Source organism: Peromyscus maniculatus, chromosome 1 (assembly GCF_049852395.1).
Source record: "Peromyscus maniculatus bairdii isolate BWxNUB_F1_BW_parent chromosome 1, HU_Pman_BW_mat_3.1, whole genome shotgun sequence".
NCBI classification, from domain to species: Eukaryota; Metazoa; Chordata; class Mammalia; order Rodentia; family Cricetidae; genus Peromyscus; species Peromyscus maniculatus.
In genome coordinates this window covers 39497450-39508487 of record NC_134852.1, presented here as the reverse complement: position 1 = coordinate 39508487, position 11038 = coordinate 39497450, and the positions used below count along the sequence as shown (strand labels likewise).

The following is an 11038-nucleotide window of genomic DNA, read 5'->3' as shown; positions in this document are numbered from 1 at the left end:
AGCCACCCTCCTGGATTCTTCCCCTATAATAAATCTCTTGAATGGGGTTTGGGTGAGACCTTCTTTTGTCAGAAGGGAGCAGAGCAGAAGGGGAACAGTAGACACACAGGAGCAGAGCAGAGCAGAAGTGTTAACACTTTCCCTGGGGAAACCTTCCCCTAACAGAGCAAAGTGGTTTCATTGGGGAAAACTTTCCCTGGAGCAGGGAGGTAAGCGACTATGCTTAAGTCAACTTTGTGCTATTCCTTGGTTCCCAACAGCCAGGATCCCTTTCCAACCAGCTGCCACACTTACAAAAACACCTACATTGCTTTTTTCATGTAACCCACCGCCACATACCAACAAATGCCTTCCTGCTCAAGGTGTTCCAGTCCATATTTAGACCTTTCTCAGAAAAAAGCATGGCATAGAATGCTAGAGCCCAGGATTCTGTAGAGACTGTTGCCAGGAGGAAGAAGGTTCAGTAACTGTCACACTCATTATACTTGTGGATGAAGAGAGAAGGTGGCCAGACTCAATGACTAACAACCTCAATACTGTAAGAAGGGAGGCAAGATACAAAGAATGCCCATGTGTCTGACACCAGAGTGAGACACAAGATGAGCACCCAAACAACAGAGGTTACCCCTCAAGTGCGTGCTACAACCAGCAGCATCCAATTACAAGCATCTTCACGATGACCAGAAGATCACTGCTTCTGGAAGTTCACCATGATACTTCCCACCATATTAAGGATACAGGTTCACCTTAGTCCAAGAATCAAACCCTACCAAGAAGCGATGAAAAGCAGAGAAGAGAGATGTGAGTCTTGCCTGGGGCCACACAGAATAAGGAAGGCATCTAGGAGAAGAAACCCAAAGAGATTATTCTTAGAGTTCATCATCCAAAGTGCTCTCAATACACTCAACTCTGTCCTTTAACACAGTCACAATGGAGCCCTTTGATCTCTTCCTTGGGTCATGGGCTGATGATGATGGCTCATAAACCAGATCAACGGATACAGTTTCTCAACTGAGGTCCCTCCTCCCATGACAAGCTCTCCTTCCTGCCCAAGGGGACTGACTGGATGTACAGTGTATGCTCACTCCTGGAAGGTGACACCTCATAGGAACAACAGACACAGCTTCATCGATGAATGTTATAAGAAGCTCTGCCATTATCCTGAACTAAACCTCCTGAGAGGGAAACTTCCATGCCAGGATTGCCTCCTCTCACTAGCACACACCTCAGCCTGCATGGCTACTGTTAGTCTCCTGGCATCCTCTCCAACCAATCCCAACTGTTAGCTCAGAATCCGAACTTCCCATTGGCTGCTGCCCCATTTATGACATCATTTGCCCTTCAACCCAACCTACCAGCCCTGGTAGGTTCTTGGGGTTGCCAGGGTGATGCCTGTAAACAAATTTGGATCATCACAGGTCACCTGTGACCAGTGACCAGTAAGTGCTGTCTGATACCGGACACACTTGCCACTCTGGTCAGCTAATCAAACAAGGACAAACATTTCTCTGGCTCCATTGTACTGTGGGTTGCTGATACTATCCCCCCGACGATGGCAGGTAAGGAAAGAAATTTTAAAACATTAAAAAAATAAGGGATCACTTTTCCCTTATTTTTTACTAAACTTTTAAATTTTTGTGTAATGGGTATACTGTTGATGCTGATAGAGATATCTGGAATTGAATGTCACATTTAGATTTGGTTCTTACTGAGGCAGGAAAATATGGACCTAAAAGAAGACAAACTGCAGATATGACCCTTGATGTACACAAAGGTAGTTTGGAACTAATGTTACAGATAACCACAGAGTAAATAAAAAGACACAAGACATTTTCATATCCCAACCCATTATTAGGCAGCCACACTGTTGAGATTAGTCTAGGTAAAGGTTTCCTGTCACATATAGAAAACAATGTCCAGCTCTAGTCCCTGGCTCTTACCCTCTATCCAGCCCATCTTCCACAGCATTCTCTTCATCTTTTGGTAGGTTTGGATGTTATCAACATGAGCTGGCTACTCCACAGTCAGCTGTTCTCTGGACAAGAACTGACACACCAGTGTGTGCACGGATTCTCACAAGGATTCCCAACTAGGAGAGTTACTAGAAATTAACAATTACTGTGGAAGTGTTCATTGAAGAATCCATGTAACCAACTTTTAATTAAGAAACAATCTTATTCAGAGATGAACCCCATGCTACATTAGAAATCCCAAACTGTCACTTGAAACATAGGCACTCAACATGAAATATTATCAGCAGGTTGTATTCATGTAGTCATATTGGATGTGTGCTGAATTTATATTAAAAAATAACAAGTAGTGACTTACATAAAAAGTAGTGGGGAACAGAAGGAGCTAGAAGACAAGGGATTCTTAGCTACATACAGTTCTTATCTATGAAAGTCCTGATCCATCATTTCATTAAGAAAACTCAGAGTAGAACCAAGCCTGGTGGACATGGAAAGAACCTACAATGCCAGCACTCTGATGCAGAGACAGGCCAGTCTGTGTGATTTCAAGGCCAGACAGATCTAGGTAGAGACTCTCTCTCTGTCTACATTGAGGAAGGTCTGCACAGAACAGAACAAAGTCACAGGCATGAGAAGCTGCCTAAGGTTCTCCTACTTTAAACACTTCTGTTCTGGGACACAGGTGTGAGGCAGTGCCACAGCAGGAATCAGAACAAGACAAAGCAGGGCAAAGAAGGCTGTTGTCTAGGTTAGAGCAAGAGTCAACGTGGATCAACTAGGAAGTCCATGCCAGCACAGGAAGAACAGGCAGCTCACTAAATGGGTGCCATCCTATCCTTTACCAAGAATCATTCTGAACCATTTGTGTGGGATATGTGAGGGAAAATGGGTCTCAGAATCTCCCAGACTGTACAAATGGGAGATAACAAAGATCTTCAAGGGAAGACACACAGATTCCATCTCACCCTGTTCCCATTTTCCTCTTGCTTCCTACAGAAAATTTCCAAAGTGCACCTTTCTTTGGAAAAGAATGTGCTCTGCAGCCCTCTGTGCCTGGGCTGAGGAATGCCATGACCTTAGCAGGAAGTGTGTGCAACTTCTCCAGGGTCTCCACCCGAGCTGTGAGTGCAGCATGGCTGTTGCCATCAGACTCCAACACTTGTTGCCAGCAGCTCATGGACAGTGCCTACCCCTACCTACCAGTTGGCACAACCATGGTGACTGTGCTGACTGACCAGGGCCAGATCACTGCCTCACCACTCTCCTATCCAGGTGTTCTCCAGTGTGGTCCCATGGGAAACACTGACCAGAGGGGAGCTGCACTTCAGGACTTAACTGTAACTGTCATTGATCAGAATACCACATTCTCCTCCTTCTCCGGGACAGCCCAGAGCGATAATATTTTAGATCCCAATGCCTTATTCCTCTCCTATCCAACACTTTCTGCCAGCTTTTTTCAGGCCACACCACCACAGGTACCAAATCAAGGATACAGCCTAGCACCTTCCTACCTGGAGGAAAGCCAGGTCTATTACAATGAATTCAACAGCCTGGGCCCTCTGATGCCTGGAGAACTCGGGCAGTGCCTGCAGGCCTGTGGCTCTGTGTCCTACTCTGGGGGTCAGGCCTCTGCCCTGCAACCAGAGATGGTGATGATGCCAAAGGAGATTCAGTCAACAAATGTCCAAACACCCTTCTCCACATCTGCCAAATACTATGCCACACCTGCTCAAGACAAGCCAGACACCATTCTTCAAGGTGAGTAGAGCCAGGAGGGAGGACTGAGATCAGCACTCAAAGCAGACACAGCTCAAACTTTCAGAAGTGGATGTCCTCAGGGAGGAAAAATGGGAGTCCTGAGAGCTCATCCTTGCCCTAGCTCACCATCCCCATCTTCAGTCTCTATAATGACTGACAAGCAGGGCAATGAGTGGTATCCATCCTCCATTAAGACATGTCCAAGGACACCAGAACAGACACACACATCACTGACCTAGCTAATCAGTCCCATGCACCTTTCACAGCAATCGCCTCCTTCCTAATCTATTCCTCAGAGCTGTAGAGGACACCAAGACCTTTCTGTTTATTTTCTCTCACTTGAATTCTGATTCTAGAGCATTGCAATTCCAAATCTGTCCTAGAAGAAGTATTACTTGGTGATTGCAAGTGCTGGCACTGCTGTTCTCTTTCAACCATAAGTGTATTGAGAGTCCAGTATACCTGGTGTACCAGAGTACAAGTGCTAAATTGGGCAAAGCTTCTCTCTAATTCTCTCCTCTCTCTCTCTCTCTCTCTCTCTCTCTCTCTCTCTCTCTCTCTCTCTCTCTCTCTCTCTTTCCCCTTCTCATTCCCCCTCTCTCTCCAATTTTCTTTTGCTATGGTTATTCAGAGGAGAGCCAAGGCTGTACATGATCACTAGAAATGTTCTAAACTACAAAGATAACCCAAGCTAAAGATTTCACCTTCTTAAACCAATATTCAAATCATTAATAATAAGACTGTGAAATGTGGAGCTGGAAGAAATCCAGAGTTGTTGAAAAGATTGCCTTGCAGGAGTGAGAAACTGGGTTTGGATACCCGAACCCATTTAGAAACTCAGGCAACAGGGGGAATTTGAGTAATGCCAAGAGTTGCAAGACAAGAGCAAGTTCTTGAAAATTATGGACCAGACAACCTGCCTGATAGCAAACTTCCACAGAAATGAGGGTCACTCTTTCAAAGACAAAAGGAAAGGAAAGGGAGGACCACAACCCCAGGGAATTCTGTCACCTCCCCATGATCACTATGCATGCACATGACACACAAACACCGAGGAAAACACAAACATCTGAGAAATGATGATATCACATGATTACTAGAAATAAGAGAGTGGTCACAAGTCTCCCAACACAGGTGCCGCCTGGGCTACTCAAGCAGAGCTCACAGGAATGACTTCCCCACTGCTGTAGGGGTCTGAGTACTGAGGAGCACTGAAAAGTGGGGAGCACCTCACTTACCAGGCACTGACTTCTTCCTTGACTCTTTTTCAGTGGCGAAAATGGAGACAACCCTGGGATTGACAGCTGCAGTCCAGACATATTGTCTGCTGCAGAGTCCAGACCTCTGGAATGCCAGCATGCAGGATGTTCAGAAGTCACTACCTGTCCATGGGGACTGGTCATTAACTGCCCCCATGGACAGTCCTTCAGAATTCCTGCCCTTGACTCCTGCTCCAATCTTGGAACAAACAGAGAATAACAACTTGGATTTGATGACACATGATCTATCAACTCCTCTGGATGCCTATGAGGGCATAAAAGAAAACCAAGACCCATCACTTCTCCCTTTAGCACATGCCAACATGCAGCAGGCCCTGAACTACACTGATTCAGGGAGCCTAAAACAGAAGCTTTCTCCTGACAATGCCACCTTGGGAAGCAGCAGCCTTAGTCAGGATGAGCCAGGGGTGCTGCAGAGTGTGATGGGCTCCAGCATGGACTTTGCAGACATGACTACACTGGTGGCAGATATTCACCTTCCCAGACTCTTCAACTCAATCACTGATATGAACCCATTGCAAGATCCCACAGCAACCCAATCCAAAGACATCAGTAGGGATCAGGTCCAGGAAACCTCCAGCACCATTAGTGTTCCCGTGGATCAAGTGAGAAAGGATGGCCAGAAAGCCTCTGAGATGCTAGATGTGTCTCCTCAGGCCAGAATCCAGCTCCAGGACCTGGAGGAAGAAGAGGCTGTGGGCAGTGCTGGGTCCAGTGAAGGGGCTATTGAAAACATGCCTAAGAACTCGGAGGACAAAGCCCAGAATGCCACACCCAGCATGCCCAGCAGAGCAAGGGCTCCGGGGCAAGACAAGACCAAGAGATCCAGAGAAAACAACTGCAAGAAAACAGAGGAGCTCAAGCAGTCAAGGAACAGAGTCAAGGCAGACGAAAACACCACCATGCCAAAGAACAAGAGGAAGAGGAATCCACCTGAGCTCAGCCACAACAGCTTTAAAAAGCCTCGAACTCACCTTGGCATGCACATGCTAGAATCCGTGCAAGTCTTTCATCCACTGGGGAAGAAGAGTGAGAAGAAAACTGGCATCTCTTCCTCCCGGGCTCGGCCAAACTTCAGAAGCAACAAAGATCCCAGGACAGGCCCAGCCACCACATCACTTCTGGATGTGCCATGTAATGGCCGAGGCCCTGGTAAAACCCCAAGCAATGCTCAGAGAACAGAGAGAAATGATTACAGGAATGGTCGTCCATCTCCATCCCAGTATAAGCTGCCCCCACCTGGCAAGGTCAAGTTAGTACCTCTAGCTTTTCCAGCCCTGGACATGCCACAAGCAAGACCCATTTCTACAAAGCCTCTCTCCCTGGCTTCACACAGGGCCCCTGCACTGTACCCTGTGAGACCTCATTCTAACTCAGCTCACTCTACCACACTCAAGCCATCTAAACCAGCTCCTGCCAGCACTTCTTTGATGGCCTCTGACAAGCCAGTTCTGCCAATTGCTACCAGTGCCACACGAGATAACATAACCAACCCCATCCAGTCTTGCACTGGGCCTCAGACAGCTGTCTGTAGGCCAGTATCCTACAGGGCATCATCTCACCCTTCACTACAGAGGCAGCTTGCCTCTGCTGACAAGAACAAGGCCCCATCACCTCCCAAACCTCAAATCCAACATCTACTGCAAGACTTCAGCCACCAACCAATTCCATGGAGGAATGTCCACATTCCAGGGCCAGTCATCTCACAGCCCATCACAGAAGAGCAGAGGCCAGAGAGGGAGACCATGAAGAGGCGGGCTCAACAGGAGAGAGAGAATGCCGCCAAGTACAACTCTCTGGGAAAACCACAGCTCTTCCTTCAGAGGCAGAAGGATATGGATATTTCCAGATATTTTGGCTATGTCATGTAAGGGCTGGCCTAGCATTTGGAACACAGTATTCTTCAAGATAGAGAAGGTGAGATAAGGAGACATATATACATGCATACATTGGATATAAAGCCTTGAACATAAGTGTAGATATGTAGGTACGCATTGAGTTAAGGTGAATAATATGTACATCCCAGGATTTACACATAATTGGTCAAACATAGTTTCATTACTTGTAAATATCTGAAGACACTAAAGGTGACTGGAGAAACTAAAGTCTGTTATATTTTATCCATGAGTAAGTATATATAGAGGGTTTTGATGGTTTCTTTGTACCTTAGATGTTATTCATTTATGTTGTCGAAGTAGTAATATATGTTATATAAATACATCATATGATATAAATCCATGGTAGTATTATGTAAGGTAAAAGTAATTAGCCAAAAAACTGTAGAGGTAATACAATAATACTCCTTGACTTTTACTTTTAGGTAAAATAAAAGTCTTTGATCTTGGTGTGTTTCCTATAATGTATTCTGTGATAGTAAACACACTCCTGTTCTTACTACACTTCCTCCCATTTTGAAACACACACCCAAGCCCTTTAATATTTACTAGTTTGGGACAGAGCTCCTCCTGAAATTTCATGAAATGAAATACAAGAGTATATGTGCACACTATCAAGCATCCACCATAAAGAGAAAATAGACAAGGTTGACCAATTTCCTGACTTGGGCATCATTTGATTACTCTTTGTCTCCAGTTGTATCCATCTTTGAAATCACCCATTAATGCTTAATTTTGTGTTTGTGTGTTTGTATGTCCTCCACCTGAATTCCTGTGGAACACATGTGTGGAGTGCCCACAGAGGCCAGAAGAGGCCATCAGACCTCTGAGGTCTGGAATTAAGAGAGATTGAAAGCGTCCAGGAGGTGTTCTGAAGTAAGCCTGCGGATACTGTAAGAAAAGCAAGTGTTCTTATATACTGAGCCATCTCATGAGCCTGAGTTGAATCCACATACTGCAAACAAAATAGCTTCATTTTCTCTATGGCTGAAAAGACTTCACGTTCAACGAACATCCCACTTTCTTCACCCATGGCCATGCTGTTGGACACCATGCTTGGTTCCCTAATATTCTTGAAACGGTGCTACAGTCAGCCCTGAAGGGCAAGTACCTCTCTAATATATTGAGTTCTTTCTTTGGAAAGGCATATATGAACCATGCGGTGGGCCAGGTTTTGGCTTTTGGAGGATCCTCCACATTGACATCCAATCAGGCTGGAAATCTTTCCATCCTCTCCAGCATTCCATAGCATTCCTTTTTTTGAACTTTCTCAGGGGTGGCTGTCATTTCTTTTCTAGTTGGCCTTGGATGGCATCTAGGATTTCTCTATGCATTTCCCTGATTCCTCCTCAATCTGAACCATTGTATGTCCTCACTCTCTTTGAAGAAATCAGGGAGGACTGTCTTTCTCTATGCACTGTACTACACAGGTTGCCTTCTTTCTGATGATATATGTATTTTATCTAATTCTAAATAATCTCATAATAATCTTCTTACTGGGGTAGCAACAGCAAAGATGTCCTCCTCTTATCTAGGACTATCTCTCAAATAACTGTTTCTTTTTTTCTGGGATCAAATGTTTTACTTCCCTGAGAGATCATCTGTCAACTACAGCCAGGATTTCTTGAGAGGCCTGTGATGTTGCTCCATTCGGCCTGTCTGTGAACATTCAACTCTTTGGCACACATTGTGCTCTAATATTATCAGGGATATGCACACTATTGCCTCTGAGGCATTTGGCACTTCTTTGAGAGGGTGACACATAGGAAATATAACCAATTGATTTGTTACTTTGCTTTTAGTTTCTTGAGACAGGTTCTCTCTCCATAACCCTGCATGTTCAAGAACTAACTATGTTGATCAGGCTAGCCTTGAATTCATAAACATCAGCCTGCCTCTACCTCTAACACTATCTCTGCCTCTGCCTATAGCTCTGCCTCTGCAATTAACCTGGCCCTCACCCTGGCCCTGGCCCTAACTCAAGAGTGTTGAGACGAAAAGAACAATCCCACAAACAAATACAATCAAGTTTCTTTCTAACTATGTGCATATCCAGGATTCCCAGCATGACTGGATGAAGAGGTCATGTGGAAGCCAAGGTGCATTTTTCTTATCTACTAAAAATCTGAATATCTGAATATCTGTAGCTATGGCAGAGATCCTAAGAATGTCATCCAACTGTTGTAGGGGCCTAAGTGCAGAGGTGCACTGAAAGGTGCACATCCAACTTACCAGGTACTGACTACTTCCTTGACTCTTTTTCAGTGGTGCAAACGGAGACTTCTCTGGGAATCACACCTCAAGCCAGAGACTCCATCAGCTGCAGAATGGAACTCTGCTACTCCTACACCCTGGATTACCAGATGAGGACACCACCTGTTAATGGGCACAAGTCATAAACTACCCTCAACCACAACCTTCAGAATTCCTGGCATTGCCACAAGCTCCATGCCTGGAACAAACAGAGAATGACAACCTGCATGAGATTATATCCACCAACTTATTGGTGTTTCCTGTGGAAGCAATACTTGGAAGCCCCCTACTTTCAGTTAACCCTCCATTTCTATTCTCTAGCATCAAGAAAGACCATTTTCCAATGGGCCTGGTGTTCAAATTCAAGTAATGTCTGGAATGACAAGTCAAGTTTTCATGAACCTCCATGGCTCCTTCTACTATGTACAGTTAAGATTCACAGCCACAGACCTGTCTGTCACTGAATTAATCTGTTCAATTACTTTCAAAGTTCTCTATCCATCTGATCATCCATAACAATGGGATGTTCATTTGATTTTGGAATAGAAAGCCATGCTACACTCTTCTACCTGACTGCTCTATCTCTCTATTCCACTGGGCTCCTACTGGCAGGTAAATCCCTGAGCTTTGGATGGACTGCTTTGTGCATGATACATTTCTGAGTACCAGCCGGCCATCTAACCACAACAGCAGCCACTGAGTCTCAGCAGCCTAAACAATGACAGCTCTCCCCAACAGCAACAGAAACAATGCCATAGGAAGACCAACAAAGAGTCAGACTGTAACAGTTATAGCTGCACCTGAAACTACATTAATCTCCTGGAAACCACAAAGCTTTAGAAGGGAAACATAGAGACCCAATCATTCCAGTCAACAAAACAATAGCAGTTGTCTTCTCTCTAGACCTGGAACTCCTCCATCACTGGAGATTTTGTGGTGGGTTGCAGTACAAAATATGAATTCCCTTCTGTTCAGGTGTACACATATTAAATTGGGGAGTTGTTTAAATTATAACTATCAACTCTGCTTTCTCTGTACCAGTGTATATATCTCTCTTGTGTAGATGTAACCAACCATCTTATTAAATAAGAAACACAGAACCAATGCAAAGAAGAAAGCCAAGAGATCAGAGCTAAGAGCCTTACCTGCCTGCTGCAGCTAGCCTCTCCAGCCAAGAGACCTCTGAAAGAGAGCTACATCCTGTCTGTTTATCTTGATATAGACTTTCTTTTCTGCCTTCTCTTCGGTTGTAAACCCAACCACATGACTGCCTCTTCATTGTCTGTTTGTACAGTTCTCCAGGTCTTCTATGGTTGGTATTGAGATTAAAGACTTTTGTCTCCAATGATGGCTGTAACCTTGAACACACAGAGATCTACCTAGCTCTGCCAACCAAGTGCTGGGATTAAAGCTGTGCACCACAAACACCCAGCTCTGCTATGGCTTGCTATTAGCTCTGACCCCCAGGCAACTTTCTTTATTAACATACAAATAAATTCACATTTCAGTACAAATAAAATACCACCATATTTCCCCTTTTCTATATTAATAAAAAGAAAAAGGAAAAAGGTTATAACTAACAAAAGAAAAACTATATACAAACGTACAATAACTATATACAACATATATAAGTAATAAATACCTAAACAATGTCTAGTCCATTTGTATTTGACAAATTCAGAGAAAATAATTCCATTATCTATTCTATTTTGGTAAGTCCAAAGTGTACCTAATTCACTTTCTATCCTTTCTATTTCAACTATAACTAACTAATCTTCAACTCCCTCAGAGATCCAAGAAGGAAAATGATATTACCTAACAAAAATAAAAACAGGAAGTACATGCAAGCAACTTCAAAAAAAATGTGAATTGACATAAACAG

General features: G+C 44.3%; 1 protein-coding gene across 2 annotated transcripts; it reads left to right on the top strand.

Moving 5' to 3' along the window:
• Nucleotides 1–440: 440 nt before the first annotated feature.
• Nucleotides 441–10703, top strand: LOC121826575 (uncharacterized protein C2orf78 homolog). Of its 2 annotated transcripts, XR_013052948.1 has the most exons (4): nucleotides 441–1559; nucleotides 2967–3728; nucleotides 5000–7779; nucleotides 9169–10703. XR_013052948.1 is itself a non-coding variant. In XM_076577080.1 (3 exons), exons 1-3 carry the CDS (start codon nucleotides 1553–1555, stop codon nucleotides 6877–6879), a joined length of 2649 nt encoding a protein of 882 aa, XP_076433195.1. In that variant the 5' UTR covers nucleotides 1408–1552; the 3' UTR covers nucleotides 6880–9002. The 2 variants fall into 2 exon arrangements, 1 of the variants encoding a protein (XP_076433195.1); XM_076577080.1 differs by lacking the exon at nucleotides 9169–10703 and having other exon boundaries at nucleotides 1408–1559; nucleotides 5000–9002.
• The last annotated feature ends 335 nt before the right edge of the window (nucleotides 10704–11038 follow it).